Below are 17,908 nucleotides of genomic sequence, written 5' to 3'. Positions count from 1 at the left end.
AAAAAAGGAGAAAGCAAGACACCCATGACCAGGTGGAATTTCAATTTGTCCATCCTTTGGGGGCTTGATCGTGTAATTTTGTGTCTTCCAGGAAGGTCTGGATACATTGTCATACTTGTCCTGTTTATCCAACAGCAGCATGTATCCCCAGCATGGTCCGGGTCCCTCTGCTTCCTTCAGTGAGGATAGGTAGGGCTTGGTGATTATATAGGACCAGAGAATTTATTTGGTTCTGCTGGAATCCAAGGTGACCATAGATTTAGGGAAATGGAGATTCTGGGCATAGCCAAATGTCCCTGTAAATCGCTTATCCTGGAGTCCTCAGTTTTGAAGGGTAATGAGACAGGCTAGGCAAATTTAGGGCTAAGAAATCTTGTTTTGCCAACTTTTAGGCAGATACTCACCAACATGCTTGTATGTAGAGCTGAGAAAGTTTTGACCCAAGGTTTTACAAAATGAAGGTCAAACTCTTTCTACTTCAGTCACCCACCGAGCATCTGGAGACCCAAGTCAAGAGTCATGGTTTTTAGCATGGTTTTTACCACTTTAAGTCCTGACTGTCTCGGAGAAAACATAGATTGTGTTTCTGATGAGTAAGATGTTAAGGGCCCAGGAGTGAGTTTGTCCCTTATCCCTGTCATGGTCTTTGATTTTATCACGACTATGTTATTTTCCCCTGAGAGACTTTATCCTCCTTAATTGTAAGGATGAATAGACGAAGATGTTTGTGTGTGTGTGTGTGTGTGTGTGTGTGTGTGTGTGTGTGATTAACCATTTCATTTTGTATTATACTTTTCTGTTTAACATGGAGCAAGTAAAGTTAACCTTTTACTATTAAGGTCAGTTAGAATATTAACTGTGGTAATTTTTTTGGATATCAGGAGTCAGTGTCAAAGCCTATTGGTCTTAGAGATGATGGCTTTTATCTGAAAATACCACTTGTTGTCTACTAGAAGTTGTAGACCTGCAGGACGCTGACAGACAACAGACTTGTGTGGGACACACAAAGCAAACCAGAGCAGAATACAGTAGGATGTAATTGTTTGCAGATGTGCTCTGTAGGTGACTATTGCTTCATCTTTTCGTTAGTGGCATGATCTTGCCTGTATTATAATACAATTATGAACATATAAACATAGAACTGGGAAAGGCATTACAAACAGTTTTGGTTTGAGGGGGATGATATGGCAAGGTGCTTTTTAAGCTCTGCACTTTAGAAGGCTTTTACACTTAGAGAACATAAATGTGTTTAACATATAAAGAAGTCAGCAATAATTAGCATTATAGCTACATGGAAGTCCTTCATATATCAACTTAGCTCTTTACTTTGAGGCAAAATTTAGAATCTGGCTCAGTAATATAGATAAACTTATGTGATTTTCTATTTAACAGATCTAGAAAGGTTCATATCACTGACAAAATCTTTAAAAATAGGTTTAGACCTTTTACAGGCCTAGGAAGTAGTGTTAAATGACCACAAATAGCCTTATGACCTGGTGTATGATTGCATCTCATTTATATGATAGCAAAGTATTTCATCAAAGCTACGATAAGTGACCAGGTTTTAAATGGCAGAATTGTCCAAACACCAGATTTTTCTCACCTGAATGGTATTGAATATAACACAGAAATTAATGAAAGTTTTACATGTATGCTTACCCATGTTTATAAAATACACCTCATACTAGCTAAATCTTGGAAGCAGCCTATATGCCTATCAACAGATGAATGGATAAAGAAAATGTGGTATTTACACTTTGGAGTACTGTGCTGCTCTAAAGAAGGATAAACTTGAGTCATCTGTAGAAAAATAGATGTACCTCAAGACCACAATGTTAAGTGAAATAAATCAGACACACAAGCTTAAATATCACCTGGTTTTTCTCTTATACAAGAAATCCAAAGTATAAATAAAGAGCAAAATGAAAACTAGATAATAGGAAGTAGGGAGATGGATCTTTTGCCAAAGGGAAGGGAGCCAAGAGGTGGAGGGGGGAGGGGAAGGGAAGGGAATGAAAACAGGAATTGAGATGTGCAAGTGCATGGACCAACTCCACACAAGGAATGCACTCATTATGTGCTGCAAGCATGGACTGATAAAAAGTAAGAACTGAGAAAGGTTTTATTTGCCATTTTATATGTTTAAGATATAGATGTAATGTGTATTGTATCGAAGAAACACTTACTGGTTATTGTCCATGTATCAATCTTATGTACCTCTAGTTTTACAAACTTTGGTCATTCACATAGCGTACTCGGTCATCAGATATATGCATATCTCCAGTCCCAGATATACTGAGGGTCAAACATACTATGCTAATCAAAAAACAATAGCTGTTCATTTAACCAGGATTATAAACTGATCCTTTACAAAACTTTACAACAAACCAACACTTCAACAAACCCTGGTTCTGTTAAGATCTGGTTTCCTAGGTAGTCAAATTTAACAGCATAAAGTAGAAGTTATCTTGATAAAACACAAACTCTTACTTCTTAGGCCAGTTTTTGTAAATTTTTACTAATGGCCTAATCAGAACTTTAAGAAAGTGTTAAATATTGTTTTAAATATAGGATTTTGTTTCATATCAGTGTTATAAACTTTGACATTTAGAAAATGCTTTAAATAGTTTTTGAAATTATAGCCAGTCGATCTTGACAAAAGTTTTGAATTTGGGCAAATTACGTCTCTTTCTTCATAAGAAAAATACTTTAAAAAAACACCATAGTTCTGCTCCCCTATTTGTATATAGAGTTATATATTAAAATCTTAAGAAAGCAATTTAAAAATCTTTTCTTTGATATATCAATGATGTTTAAAAACAGGGTTTTTTTTGGTACTGGGGATCGAACTCGGGTCCTTGCACTTGTGCAGCAGGCGGTGAAACCACTGAGCTAAATCCCTGGCCCTAAGCTGCTTCTTTTTGAGGTTTTGGGGGTCAAATTTCAACCAATTCTTGAGAATACAGCCAGAGTGAGATGGAGGGAAGAGAGTGCAGGGGACCCACAGTGGGTGCTACTGCATTCGGGGTCTTCCCAAAATGTCCCCAGAGGGAGTTGGACAGAGCAAGGGACCTGGAGTCAAAGGAGAAGGCACATCTGCCCAAGTCCTGGTCACGGCATGGCCGGGTGGCCCTTGGAGTGTGTGAGATGCCAGCAGGGTGAGCTGTGGCTGAGATAGCCATGCCCGGACCCCTGCTGGGCACTGGGGTAATGACACACGCTACAGCATGCATATTTACACAAGTCCAGAGAGCACATGAGTCCGGGTGTAAGGAGTGTGCAGAACAGGGAGTGCACAGGAGATAGATTAGTGGGGCTGAAGAGAGGGAAGTTCGGAGAAATAGGATTTCATTTTTGGTGATGAAAATATTCTTAAATCGGCTGTGACCTGCAATCCCAACACTCTGGAGGCTGAGGCGGGAGAATCACCTAGAGTTCAAGGCCGGCGAACCAAACCAAATCAAAATGAAAACTTTACAAAATTGGCTGCGGTGTGGCTGCACAGGTCTGTGAGTAAGCTAAGCGACCCTGATTGGCATGCTTTAAATGAGTGTGTTGTATGCTGTGTGAATTAAACCTCAGTAAAGCTATTTTTAAGAAGGGTGAGAAGAGGCATCAAAGAAGCAGCTGGGGGATGACCCCAGGGTGCTGCAGAGAAGACTGGATGTCTCTAAGGGGCAGAAGGGTGAGTCTTCACAGACATCTTTAAAGAAATCCAACTTATCAGTCTGCAGCTAGACTTCCTGGGGTTTCCTTGAAATCCCTGTATGTGGGGGTGCAGCGGTGGGTGGGACAGATGTGAGGGTGATGTGCTCCTAACTCTGACGGATGATGGACCCCCCCCCCCCAGGCTAGCAGTGTGTCTGGGCCGGCCGGTGTCTGCTGCGGTGGCTTGTGTGGACCTGGGGACGTGGGTGCGCAGGGGCCTCTGGCCTTGTGGGCTCGCTGCTTCTGGTCTGGTGCTCAGCACCCTGCAGCTTTGGTGTCTGCTAATCCCAGGCGGGAGCTTCCCATGCAGTGGGGGACCTGGGAATATGGGAACGCCCCAGGCTGGACCCCCGGGCTGGGAACTGCAACAGAGATGCCTGTGGTTGTCCCAGCCCTCGGGTTGCCCAGATGGCAGAGATGGAAGCTGGGGACAAGGGCAGGTAGTGAGCCATCCCCGGGGTGGGCCAGGTACAGCATTGGGCCTCCAGACTATAGCACCAGTGATGTGCAGAGCTGTGCCAGGGCTTGGTGACCAGCAGGGCACAGCGCTGGTGGAGGGAGCCCATCGACACCCACTGCGAAGCCCACCCTTGCCTCCGAGTTGCGTTTCTCCAGTCACAGGGGAAGGCAGTATATCACTGGCCCTGCAGTGCTGTGCACTGTTGTACACACATGTGCACTTGTGCTGCCCATGTGTACATGTTTGTGCACACATTGCTGCAGTCCACATGTGTGCATGTGCAATATGTGTGCGTGTGTGTGCATACATTGCTATGTGTGCTTGTACATAGGTACCCGTGTTGCAGGTGTGTATGTGTGTTTGTGTGCATGTGTGTAGTCTGGCAGACTTTCTGCCTTTGATGTCAAGTCAGGACAGGGGACTGTAAAATGCAACCCCTTGGAAACTCATCCCCCTTTTGGTTCATCCCTTCGGGGGCTTTCCTCTCCCTCTTTCTGCCTGCCCACTACAAAGGCTTCCTGACTCACAGTTCCATGTCAGGCCTGTGTGTGAAAGACTTGGGTGAATGAGGCCCCATCCGGGGTCAGTGGAGGGGGAGACACACAGGGTCCCCACTCCGAGCCAGACTCACGCCACTGGCACAGTGGAGGGGGCTGGGACCCAGAGCAGCACTGGCCGGGCTGGAGGGGGACCGTGGCAGCCCTGGGGACCCTGAGGTGCAGGTGGGGGAGAGCAGCTGCATGCGTGGGCCCGGAACCTTGGAGGGGACGGGGAGGGGCTGGGCTTCATACTGAGTAGACATGACCGGGAAGTTGGGCACAGTGTGCTGCTGTGTGTTTTCCTTAAATTCGAGAAAATAACTGTGGAAACATCAAACGTCTGTGAGGCCCCACTGGAAGTCATCAGGGAGCCCGGTGGGGACAGGGCTGCGGTAGCTAGAAGGTGCCCCGAGAGATGGGGGTGTTGGGGCTGAAGGCTGCCACTCCCTTCGGGGCTTTGCAGCTTGCAAATGATCTCGGGGTTTTTCCTGCCCAGCCTCCCGGCCCTCTGGGTCGCCCTCCTCCCACCCAGGGACCTGCCCAGCTTATAGGATCTGCGGCAAGCGCAGGACCTGGGAGCCAGGGCCCAGTAGGGAGCCACTGTCAGCCTGTGCTCTCAGTCCAGGGCACAGCTGACCCGTGTGGGGCCTGGGGCCAGGCACAGGGCTCAGGGTGGCTGCAGCCTGCATGGAGCTCAGGCCTGTTGGACGGGGCAGCCACCAGATCTACACAGCACCCGTGGGTCTCTGTCTCAGGCTCATCCTCAGCTGGCCTCACCCCAGACCATGTTGGCCTGAGCACTGCCCCAGGTCCTTCCCCAGTCCCAGGAGCCACTGCGGTCATTAAATTCACCAGATGCCGATGGAGCAATGCTCATCCTGATGATTATCATTCTTGGCCGAGTAGAGCTGTGTCCTCAGCGTGGTTCTCTGGTCTCGTTGGCCCAGCAGTCTTGACAAGAAGGTGCAACAGGCCCTACTTTACAGATAAGGAAACTGAGGCTCAGCGGTTAAAGAATCTGCCCGTGAGGTCGCACAGCACAAACCAGGCAGGTGAATAGGAGCAGAGGGACCGTGGCTGCAGGGCGGCCTGGTGCTTTGCTTTGCATCAGTTTTGCAGTGGGTTCTTCAGGATTTCATAGCTGAGCCTTCTTCTGGGGCCAGTGGAGAGAGCAGAGTAGGGACCCCTGGCAGGGACATTTCCTCCCTCCCCAATCCAGTAAATCTCACATACATATCTGGAAGTTCTGGGCGGAGATCACTTAGTCATTCAACAAACCTTTACTTGCATACCTGCTGGGCGCCAGGCACTGCTTTAGGCATCATGTTGAGGGTCCATCAGGAGGCAGAGCATACAAGGTCTCTACATTCTCCGAGTCTCTTCTTGTCTCCTGTCTCCAGTGTCCAGCCTCACATCAAACCCATGGGCACAGGGGATGGGTTGACAGTGTATGTTGAGTGACTCGTACCATAGAGATATATGTGGTGTGTATTCTCTTGTGTTTATGGATCCACAGCCTCCTCCCTGAATGCCAGGCCTTCTAGAATTATTGACCAGGCAATCATCTTTCTGTCCCTGAGGTGCTGGCTTTATCTGTGTGAAGCGGAGTCATCCAGAGAAGCCGAAGGGGCTGCTGGGGTTAATCTGCCCAGCTGCTAATTAGCCTCTCCTCCCAAGAGCTGGATTAGCCGGGAGGGAAGGAGGGAGGGAGGGAGGGAGGGAGCAGGTGGTCTCCCAGCTGGAACCTCGAGTAGGAACGGGGGCTGGGCTTGGAGATCAGGATCCCTTCTCTGGCCGTTGTTACTGTGACCCCATCATTCTCTTGGGGAAACCAAGGCCCAGAAAGGGCAGGCTGGATAGGGGCATTGGATGGAGCTGGGATTCCAAGTGCATCCGCCTGGCTCTGAGGCTCACATTCACTCACTGAGCTCCTTTGCCTGCTCCCGGGCCCAGGCTGGGACTCAAGAGAGGCTCGGAGAAGCCGTGCAAGGTCACAGAGCAGATGCATGCTGCTGCTGGGCTGTGCTTCCCCAGCCTCCCGCTGCAGGACATTCACTGATGCGCGGGTGATGCTGGCCTTGCTTAGTCCCATGTGATGGGAGGAGGATGCGGGCCGTAGCCCCAGGGAGCCACAGAGTTGCATTAGCAGGCCATGTCTACACTCGGGCCAAGAGGGAAAGAAAACTCCTGAGGGAACAAGCCCAGCACGGGGCAGCATCAGGACTGCCCTGTCCCCGGGGCACAGGCAGCTGTTGGCATGAGGGCTACATCTTGGACTTGCAGAGCCCCAGCTCCAAGGCCCGCACAAAGGGGCTGACGCATCCAAGGAGGACTTGAGGAAGAACTGCAGGCGTCAGCAGAGACCGCCGGCTCTGAGGGGCAGGAAGAACTGTCTTACAGGGAACTGCAGCGGGGCCACATTTAATCCCTGCTAACTTAGCCCATTAGAGCAGAGCAAAGTGGGGGCGGGAGGGAGAGAGGAGGGAGAACAACTGGCTCAGCTCTCCTCCTCCCTTAGTACGCGTGCCAGTGGGTGCAGCCTGGGAAGCAGCAGCATCCTGAGGAAACTGAGGCACCTTGGAAGTTGTGCTGTATGGGAGATTCACACGCTGTGTGCAGAGGTCATTGGTCTAAGGCTGGCTTTGGCTGACTTGGGAGATGGATACGCAAATAAATGCACACAAGAAAGTATGCAGGGGGTACGGCAGCGGTGTATCTAGGGGATGGGTTTGGAAGACATTAAGGGAGGTGTGGGTTCCTAAGCCTGGCTTGTTCATGGGTGAACAAGAGTTCACCAGGTGGACCAGGAGTGGGTAGAGGTAACAGATGAACACAAGTGTGGAGAGGTAAATAGTGCAGTTGGAATCTGAGAGGAGGTCTGGGTGAAGAAGGTGCTGGTGGCTGAACCCTAGTGGGAGGGGCCGAAGTGTTCCAGGGAAGCGATGGGGAGAGGTTGAAGAGGGGGGAGATGAAGACCACACAAGGGTGGCCTGACCGCGTGCCCGGGGGGCAGGAATGGGTGGTTTAGGTAGGAGGATCCCCAGGGGCTGCTGGGAGAGCCAGTGTTTTTGAGGGGCAGTGTGGGCAGAATGAGTGGCAGCGGAGGAACCCGGATTATGTGGAGCCTTCCTGCCGGGTACAGATCTGGAACCCAAGCAGAGGGTGAAGGATGTGGCTGGGCGGTTGGGAGTGGACGGTGACATTGTCGGAGGGCTCCACGGAGGATGTGTCCTGGGCACAGTTGGGTTGGCAGCTGGAGCATGGGGCGACCCATGGAGAGGCCATCGCAGTGACCAAGGATAGATGATGGGGGTTGGTCCAGGGTGGTGGCCCTAGAGGGGCCAACATAGCACGTAGGTGAAGAGTGTCGGAGGGGAAAGGGATGAGGTAGAACGGAGCTTGCGGGGCCTGGTGTGGGAGCAGAGCTTGGTTTGGGTGTGGACAGTAGGGAGTCCCTGGGGGATGCAAGGAGCTGAGATTGGGCTGAGGTGGATGCTCGCTACAGGCCAGCAGAAGCCTGGCAATGGCAGATGGCACCCCTGCTCACCCCCAGCAAGCTCAGAGTCCGGGCACAAAGGTGCCCACATGGAGCTGTGGTTGGCCGGGAGGCAGGAGGCACCAGGAGGCGGGAACAGCCTGTGCCCGGGGCCCTGTCCAAGGGTGCCATGCCCCCACCTGCTTGTCACCCAGGCCAGGTGCCCAGGTGGATTCATCATAGTCCTGGTGTATTTCATTACTCACGCTCGTCCTGGTCCATGTCTGGCCCTCTGGCCCCTGTTTGTAATAACATTACACAAGTGGAGGCCGAGTTGTGTGCTCCCTGCCCAACCTGAAAGCTGGAATTCATGTCATGAACACAGGGCACCGTGCCACGCACCCCTCCCAGCCCACCCAGTCCCCTCACCCCCAGGCGGCCACTGTCCTGGATGCTGTGTTGTTTAACCTCCTAGTTTTGATGTTTGTTTGCTTGCCTTATCCCACGATACATGCAGAATTAATTTTTTTAGTATTGCCTGTGGTTTTTAGACTTCTAATTAAGGTCTTGTTTATGTATAACAAAGGGCACACGTCTTGGCTGCACTCTTACTGCATTTCTAAATTCCTGTGCAGCGGCACTGGGAATAAGCGTAAATATCCACCTCTGAGGTGAAGATGGAAACATCTCCATGTCCCAGGGGGTTCCTCATGCACCTCCCAGTCTTCAGTGCCTCTAGCCCCTAATCCAACCTGCTGTCTGGACTCTGTTTGTGCTGTTTCTAATGGAGTCAGGCAGCACACTGTCCCTGTGTCTGGCTTCTTCCCTCAGCCCTATCCCAAGTGTGTTTGTCTGTGTGTAGTTGCAGTTGGGCCATTTCACTCCCAATTAGCATTCTGCAACTTCTGATGAGCTTGTGCATGCCTGGTGTGTCAGCTTCGCACTGTAGGAACAGTATCTGAGAAATTGGAATCTAAAGTGCAAAGGTTTATTTTGGCTCATGGTTTTGGAAGATTCAGTCCATGGTTGGTTGGCCCTGCTGCTTTGGGGCCTGGGTACTGGAGCAAAGCCACTCAGCTCATGGTGAGCCAAGGAGCATAGAGGAGGCAGGAAGAGTCTGGGTCCTACAGTCTCTTTCAAAGGAGTTATCCCCACACTCCCTGTCCCTGCCACTGCCTATACCTCTTAAAGGTTCCATTGCCTTTCCAGCACCAAGCTGGGGAACAAGCCTTTTTTTTAAGGTACTAGGGAATGAGCCCAGGGCTTTGGCACAGAGCTACACCCCTAGCCTTTGAATTTTTTTGATTTTGAGATAGGGTCTGGCTGAGTTGCCCCAAGTCTGCTTGAACTTTAGCTTCTCCTGCCTCAACCTCCCAGAGTCCTGGGATTAGAGGTGTGTACCACCAGTCCCCGGCCAGGGACTGAGCCTTTAACACATGAGCCTGGGGCCATTCCAGCTCCAAACTGTAACACTTGGGTGTGTTCCTAGAAGCGGGACAGCTGAGGGGGCGCTTGTGTTCAGCTCCCTTAGGAACCATTTTCCACATAGCTTTTTGTATTTTCCCAAGAGTGGAAAGTTCTGGTTACTTCCTGGAAAAATGAGTCTCAGCAACTAGTGTGTCCTTAGTGAATTTCAGTCACTCCGATGAGGCTGTTCTGATAGCTCCTGTGGTTTTTATTTGCATTTTCCCGATGCCTGAGGGTGTGCAACATCTTTTGCCAGGTCCTCCAACCTCGAGATGCTTCTCTTTTGTGAAAAATCTACATACAGTTTTGCTTACTTCTTTAATTGGTTTTTCACTTTTGATCTGTACAAGGTTTTAAAAAATAAATATTACAGCGCTTCTCGGCCTTTTGGCTAAGGTCAAGTATAGCCGTATATGTTACCGATGCGAGTCTTTTGTGAGATTTGTGTTGTGACTATCTCCTCTCACACTACGATCTGGTGTGTGTTGTTACATATACTTGCTTTATTGATGACTCGTTGCAGGTATCTTCTCCCAGGGGGCCATTCGTCTTTTCCCTGTCCTGAATGTTTCTGCTGAAACCACTGCTGGACAGACATGGCAACATGTGCCAGGCACGGGAAGTGTGTGGCCCTGAGACCTGGGGTCTGCTGTGGTAACAGGGCAGCCTAACAGAAATCAGGGGCAAATACAGCAGGGATTCTCTGGGTGCCAAGGGCAGGGATGGGGGACTCCTCAGGGCTGTGGGCACACAGAAGAGGACCCCTGTACCCTGTACCCAGTTTGTGGGCAACATGGACAGGTTCCTGGGGGAGGTGACATCTCACTCAACTGAGCCCTGAAAGTAAGAGGTCAGGCAGGCAAAGAGGGGAGTGAGGGGAGAGAGAGCCCAGGTCTGTGGCCACTGCATCCGATGAACAGGGCATGCGCACAGGTGGATCCTGCCCAAGGGAGATGGATGTAAGAAAGATGATGCAGAAAGGAAGGAGGTGGAAATGAAGAACCCAACATAGACTCTTGTGTGCAGGCCAATATTCTTGTTAGAAGATGCATACTGAACTCTTTGGGGGTAAAGCATCATGATTCTGGAAAATTTTATTTTAACAACAACAAAAAAGAAGGTACATAAATACTTAACTGAGTGTTCTTAATGTTAGAGTAAAACATGAAATTGCTGAGCAGGGCTGTTGTTTTGTTTTGCTGTTTGTTTTGAGACAGGGTCTCACTATGTAGTCCAGGCTAGCCTTGAACTCACTATGTAGTTCAGGCTGACCTGGAACTCTGTGGGGATCCTCCTGCCTCAGCTTCCTGAGTGCTGGAATCACAGATGTGTACCACCACACCCAGCTTGAAATAGCTGTATTTATAAGTCAAAAATTGTTGTCTATCGGTCATATGATAGGCTCAATTTAACCACTTAACAATTTACCTGAGCGTCTCTCAGGCAGGGCAGTGTGTTTGTTTGCATACTGACTATCCCGTGCACTGCTCAGACAGGTGTCATTTCAACCCATTGATTCTTGTTTACATGAGAAACCCTTATACTTGGCATTTTTTGTGTTTCCTATTGTATTATCTTATAAAAATTAGTGAAAAAATATGGAATTTTTGGTCATCTGTATTTAAAGAGTTGGACTGGTAAGTAGTTAAAGCTATTTTTCAGGGTCTCTGCTTGAAAATTTTTGTAATACTTAAAAAAAAAATCCCACCTTATGGTGCCTCCCTCGCAAGCACAAGGTCCCGAGTTCAATCCCTGGTACCAAAAAACCCCCAAAATCCCACCTTGGAAGAAAACCTCTAAGAACACATGAGTATCTCCTCAAAACTGCTGCATCTCTAAGGCAACTTAATAACTCCAATTGCAGAGCTCAAAAATTAAAAGAATTTTTAAAAATCAGGATGCAATGAAAAAGAAGACTGAAGACGGAAAGAAAAAAAATGAAGATGAAAGCAGTATTATTAAGGAACAAATAAATAAATTAGTAAGAGAGGAATCAGATACTGACTCATGAAAGTGGAGAAAGAAGCCCAAAAAAAGAGGCTTCAGCTTGAAAGGGGGCTGAGGTGGGGAGAGCAGTTAGAGGGAGCCCTGCTGCAGTAGAAGGAAGCACAGCTGGCCCTCAAAGTGTGACTGGTGTCCCAAGCAGGAGGCTGACCCAGGGACAGGAAGAGGAAGTGGGATTGCTCTGGAGAAGCCATAGAAGAACCAAATCAGCACATCAGACAAGCTCCCTGGTTCTGGATGCATGTGATCAAAATCCTCAATGACAAGATGTAGTTAACCCCAGACAAAAGGAAGAATTGGGCATCAGAACACGGGTCCCCAGCAACCGCAAGGGCAGGTAGCCAGGGTGCCTTTGCCTCTCCAAGTCACTGCTGGGGAATGAGGGAGATGCACCCCGGGGCTCTGGGTGGTGCGGTGTCCCTGAGAGCGACAGTCACACCCTGGGTGTGGTTTGTGCCTAAAAGCAGCAGACACAGAGGCAGGGGGACTCAAGAACTCAGGGGACCTCCACTTCCCCTTCTTGAAAAGTCTGCTTGAGGGAGAAACACATTGAGTTTGCAGATGTCTCCAAATGAAGAATCCGGCAGGGAAGAAGCTGTGATCAAGAACGGGAGCTGAACGTTTAACCCATTTAGACTCAAAATGAATGGGATGTACAGGTAAGGATGGCATTTGAGTTTTTAAGCCTGGATGTTGTAAAAATAATAGCATAGCTAAAGAAATATATCAAGAGATGGGAGGAGGAGGATAGAGTGGAAATGTGTCAGTGCCCTCATCTTCTGAGGCATAGTGGAGTGGATGGGTAGAGGAATAGAGAGATGGTGTGCTCGTCTGTTTGTGTTGCTGTGATGAAACACCCGGGGCAGGCTGTCATACAGAAAAGGCACTGATTTGGATCACAGTTTTGGAGGCCGAAAGTTCAAAAAATCTGTGCTGGCTCTGGCAAGGGCCCATGACAACTGGTCTCATAATGGCAGGAGCACACGGGGAACAAGGGATCACAGCAGTCCGGAAGCCAGAGAACAAGTCAGGAGTCAGGCTTGCTCTTGTAACAGTTCACCCGTGCAAGGACTGACTCAGGGTCCCACAAGGAGTACCTTAATCCCTTCCAAGGGTGCTGTCCCCAGCCACCTAAGGAGCTGTCACCAGACTCCTTCTCTTGCAGGTTCCACTACCTCTCAATATCACCACACTAGGGGTCTAGCTTCCAACAGCTGAACTCTGGGGACAACTGCCCCCAAACCATATCCAAATCGTAGTAGTTGGAGGGAAGGAGGGAGAATGAGTGGGAAGTATGGATGGAGGGATGGATGAGTGGATGGAGGGATGGATGAGTGGATGGAGGATGGATGGGTGGATAGATAGGTGGAGGGATGGATGGATGGATGGACAGATGGATGGGTGGATAGGGGGGTGGAAAGGTGGATGAGTGGTGGGAAGGATTGCTGGGTAGTTGAATAGATGGATAGGTGAATGGGTGGATATAGAGATGGGATGAGGTGGTCAGAAAGCATCTCATATAAAAGTAACACCATGTTCAAGGTACATGTCTGCCATTTTATAATACTGGCATGTGATGCAGGTGCGCATGTACAGTACAGCTTTATGACCTCATGACGTGCCTAGTGACTGCACTAGTCTACTGTATCCCAGTTCCGCTGGGGGACCTAGTTCTGAGATAAGTGATATGTTGGTTACTGCTCTGCCCCTACTGCTCGGGACAGAATGGGGATACATACTGGGCTGGCCCCCGGGGGATGGCACAAGGAAGGCCAAGCAAACTTTCTCTGCATAGACCTGGGGCTGGGTGAAGGTGAGCGATTTCACAGCCCAGAAGAGCAGGAGAAACATGGGGAGCTGAACCTGTGGCGCTCCTGTGAGTCCCCAGGGCGGTGGAAGGGGATTTTACACCCAAGAGTTCTGATCCAGCCACACAAAGCTTTGGGAAGCTGAGTGTCACCACCCCATTGTAGAGATCTGGAAACTGAGACCCGTGTCGGCCACCTCTCGCTGCGAGCAGTCTGGGTGGCTGCCCTATCCTGTCCCCTGTCTGTGAAAGAGGATGTGAACAGTGACCACCCCATGGGACCGTGGAAAGCAGGTGGAGATGCACCCAGCGTCACGAGAGGGCAGACTCCAGTGTGCTATGCCTGCTGTAACAACTCAGTTCCTCCTTCTAGGTCTTTCTCTGCCCCAGTCCAGTGGAGTTGGTGGGCACGGCTGCTCACTTGCATCCCGGTTCCTTTGTTACTTGGGATCTGCTGTTCACTGAGGCCTTTCTTTGTGAACATCACACACATGCTAGGGGATGGGTGGTGTCTGATGTGGCACCCACACCCTGTGGCTCTACATGGGCTTTTTAAGACAATTCAGCAAATGTGAGCGGAAGGAGGGAAAGAGGAAAGGAAAGCATCCTTGGCGGTTGGATCGGGAGCCACGTGATCAGAGGCATTCATCTGTCAGCTATGTGGCATCTCTGTGTGGCTCTTCGATGTCCCCCTAAGGGGCTGAGGGCTGGTCGCCAGCCTGTGGCACTATTGGGAGGTGCTGGGATCTTTAGGAGACCGGGCCTAGGAGAAGGAAGTGAGGTCATTGGGTGGCGACCCTGAAAAGGTTATTGAGGCCTCTGCTGGCTTCCCAGCTATGTGTCCCCACCACAGTTTGCTACCACACTTCATGCCCAAAAGCAAGGGGGCCAGTAGAGCATGGGCTGAACCCTTTTCTCCTTTTAAGTGGGTTATCTCAGATACTTTGTACCCGAAACACAAAACTCACTAACCCAGAATCGTTGGCAATTCATTTAGCATTTGCTAGCAAATAGGTTTCCCTTACTTGGTTTGAAATCTGCTAACTTGCATCTTAGTGCATCCGGCTAATTTGCATAGCAAGTGCTTTTCTAGTACCGGTACCCAGGTGAGGTTATTGTTCCTTGGCACAGCTATTCCTTAGGTCACCTGCATGTTCTCTGTGCCCCAGGCACTCCACAGACATCCCATTCCGTGGCAGCCCTAGAAACAGGCTACAGGGTTCCTAGGGAAACTGAGGCACGCTCAAAGGGATAGTGTGGACAGCAAGGGCTGCTGTATCATTCAGGGACTAGGATAGTGGGGACCTGTGAGAGTTTCTCAGCCTGAACAGTCGATATGTGTGATGTGAGAGTTACGCCATACATGTATGTTACAGGAACGCCATCAGCATCCTAGCTCCAAGAGAGACACCCAACAAGGCCATGTGCACAGGCCAGGAAGTGCCGCTCCCAACACGCTGCAGCCTGCAGTGGGGAGCCCCCAGGCTCACTCCTCTCTCCTTCTTGCCTCCTGCCAGGGCCTCCCATGGCTGAAAGTGATCATCCAAGAGTGCAGGGGTCCTGGGTGATGTGCTCTGTTGAAGTCAGACTCCTAGGACACAGCTGAGCAGGAAAAGCCTCTGAAAAGCAGAGACAGTGAGAGTCTGTGGTGTCCAGGGAGCTACGGGGACTAAGTGAGGTATCGCCTGCAAAGTAGCCAGAGCAGTGCCTGTCATGCTGAACACTCTCGCCATTGCTGTTAGTATGATTCTGTGACTTTTCCTGCCCCTCACAACAGTATGCAGCACTGCTTTACTCTCATTGTGTTAGAATACACACACCATGAAATTGACCATCTCAGTTGTTTTTAAGTGTCTGGTTCAGTGGCATTAGGGACATTCACATTGCTGGCCACCCTTCTCCAGAAAGTTTCCGTCTTCCCAGACTGACACTGTCCCCATGACACACTTAAATGAAGACCCTTCTGTCTCTATGAATTTGGGTGCCCCAGGACCTTCTCCCCCATCCAAGTACTAACCAGGCCCAACCCTGCTTAGCTTGAGAGATCAGACGAGATTGGGTGCATTTAGGGTGGTGTGGCTGTAGACAGTATTTTTCCTTTTGGGGCTGGCTTATTGTATAAGATCCTCAAGGACCATGCATGTGTCAATTTTTAAGGCTCAACAATATTCTAATGCTACTTTTGGTTTCTTCCATCTGTTGTTGAACACTAGAGTTGTTTGCATGTTTTGGCTGTTATAAATGATGCTGCTATGAACCAGCATAAATTTCCCTTGGACACACTGATTTCAGTTCTTTTGGGTGTATATTAAGAAACAGAATTGCCGGATCATGTGGCAATTCTGTTTAAGGTTTTGAGGAACCACCATACTGTTTCTGTAGCAGCTGTACCATATATATAACATTTTGTTTTTTGAGATAGGGTCTCACTATGTAGTTTAGGCTGGGCCTGAAGTCACTATGTAGTCCAGGCTGGCCTCGAGCTCACAGTGATCCTCCTGCCTCAGCTTCCAGGGTGCTAGGATTACAGGTGAGCGCCACCACTACTGGTAACGTATCATATTTTCATTGCAAATACAAATATGTATTCATATTTCAATACAAATATGTATTCATATTTTCAAGAGTGCAGTTTCTTTCCATCCTTGCCAACACTTGTTTTGTCTGTTGTTGTTTTTTTCTGATAGTAGCTATCCTAATTGGTAGAAGTTGCAGCACAAACTTTTGCACATAGTAAGAATGGATGAAAGGACTGATGGTTGGATGAATGGATTGATGGATGTTTGGATGGATGGTTGGATGGATGGATGGATGGGTAGAAGGATGGATGGATGGATGGGTGGGTGGGTGGTTAGATGGTTGGATGGATGGATGGATAGATTGATGGGTGTTTGGATGAATGGATGGTTGGATGGGTAGAAGGATGGATGGATGGATGGATGGATGGATGGAGATATATCTTTTTCTTAAAACAAGACTCCTCTTTGCAACAACTCCAGTTTATTGGAGTGTGGGTTGGAAAATAATGAAATATTTCTTTTAAGGTATTTTGTAATTTCCCCACATTCTTTCCCCATTTGTCCTACTTGGCAGGATTGTGTTGTAACTCAGCTACTAAAAACCCCACAGTGTTTATGTCTAGAAGTGTAGTCTTGGCAACACAGACCCTTGGTGCGCAGTCTGAATTGATGGTTGTGCTTTATCATGGTTTCTAGAACACACCCTACCTTTTCGGAGTCCTGGAAATGGAAACGTCGTTGCCTCCGTGGACAAAGCTTTGGTCTTAAACCATCACCAGCCATCCGAGATGCTAGGTGCCATGTCTGTCGCTTTGTGCTTGACAGCTTAACTCAGTCTGCCCAGAGTCTCCTCTCCTGGACTACTGCCTGGCTTTGGAAGGATAGATGAAGGTGACCCACAGAAGCCCGAGGCAGTGGATGGGCAAAGTGGGAGGCTCAGGGGCCCCAAGGTGTTTGGGTTCTGTCACCTCCCTTTCTAGCCATGTGGCTTTCGGTAAGCTGCTTTCAGGTTCTTTGAGGACCAGCCAGTTTGCTCTGCTGAGAACAGAAATGGAGAGACTCACCTCACATTCTCACTGTGCACATGGCAGTAACTCACAGGTGGTCCCCAAAGGTGAACTGTAAGTGGCTTTGTGTTACTGAAACAATGCAATGAGGTAGGACTCAGGAAACCAGCCATGTGATCTCGACTTGATTTCCTTGTCTCTTTTACTTCCTGGCACCTGTCCCAGCCTTCTGCATTAAACTCAGCTGTCTTACACCTGGGATCTCATTGACTCATTCCAATAAATCATTGTTTTTAACTTAGAAATGAGGACATGGAAGCAGAGAAGTTTAGTGATTTGCCCAGGGCCACACAGCAAGACAGTCACCCTTAAGAGCAGGTGAAGCCATAAAAATGCAGCACAAAGGTACAGAGAGGGTTCTTTTGGGGCTGGCTTCAGGGGCTGGGCAACTGACATGCAGATGGCCCCCCTTGCTGTGCTGTGTCCCCAAAATACTCACCCCAGCCTGGAAAGAGGACACCAGCAGGCGTGATGGCGGCTCTCTGTCCATCAGGGGCTGCACACACCTGGGGATTGGTCCTCTCCCTGCTGGGTTAGCTCTGTGACCTGGGGCACTTGGTACACCATCCCAGCGTCCTCACCTGGAAGAGGTCCCATCCTTGGGCTTTGATGGAAGCCCCTTTTTAGAGTTGCTGTTGTTGGTTACAGATGTAACGGGTGGTTGTGACTGCAGATTTAGAAAGGGTGCAGAAGCAGAATGAAGGAAGTAAGTCTCCCAGGGCCTTGTTAAGTGGAACCAGGTGATGCCAGTGGTTTAGAGGGTTTCCTTCCCATTGTTTCTGGATGCAGAATTCTTGTCGCTGTTGCAGCAATTCGCTAGCCTGCTCCTAGGTGATAAGGAATGCGTGTGAGTGTTTGTGTG

The 17,908-nt window shown here is 49.2% G+C and overlaps 1 protein-coding gene across 4 annotated transcripts in view; it reads left to right on the top strand.

Moving 5' to 3' along the window:
* The window catches only part of Iqsec1 (IQ motif and Sec7 domain ArfGEF 1), a 280,229-nt gene that overhangs the window by 59,100 nt on the left and 203,221 nt on the right, over positions 1–17,908 (top strand). For 2 of the 4 annotated variants that reach the window (XM_087207199.1, XM_087207196.1), the window contains exon 1: positions 12,045–12,312. The exons of the other annotated variants lie outside the window; for them this stretch is intronic. In XM_087207199.1, the coding sequence (XP_087063325.1) occupies positions 12,296–12,312 (17 nt within the window). In that variant the 5' untranslated portion in view covers positions 12,045–12,295. Of the gene's footprint in view, positions 1–12,044; positions 12,313–17,908 lie in introns of those variants that run through there. 4 annotated transcript variants of the gene reach the window in all.

Source organism: Heterocephalus glaber, unplaced genomic scaffold (genome assembly GCF_053883595.1).
Source record: "Heterocephalus glaber isolate CG9 unplaced genomic scaffold, H.glaber_assembly_v1.0 deba00000768, whole genome shotgun sequence".
Taxonomy (NCBI): domain Eukaryota; kingdom Metazoa; phylum Chordata; class Mammalia; order Rodentia; family Bathyergidae; genus Heterocephalus; species Heterocephalus glaber.
This window is presented reverse-complemented; position numbering and strand designations above follow the sequence as displayed.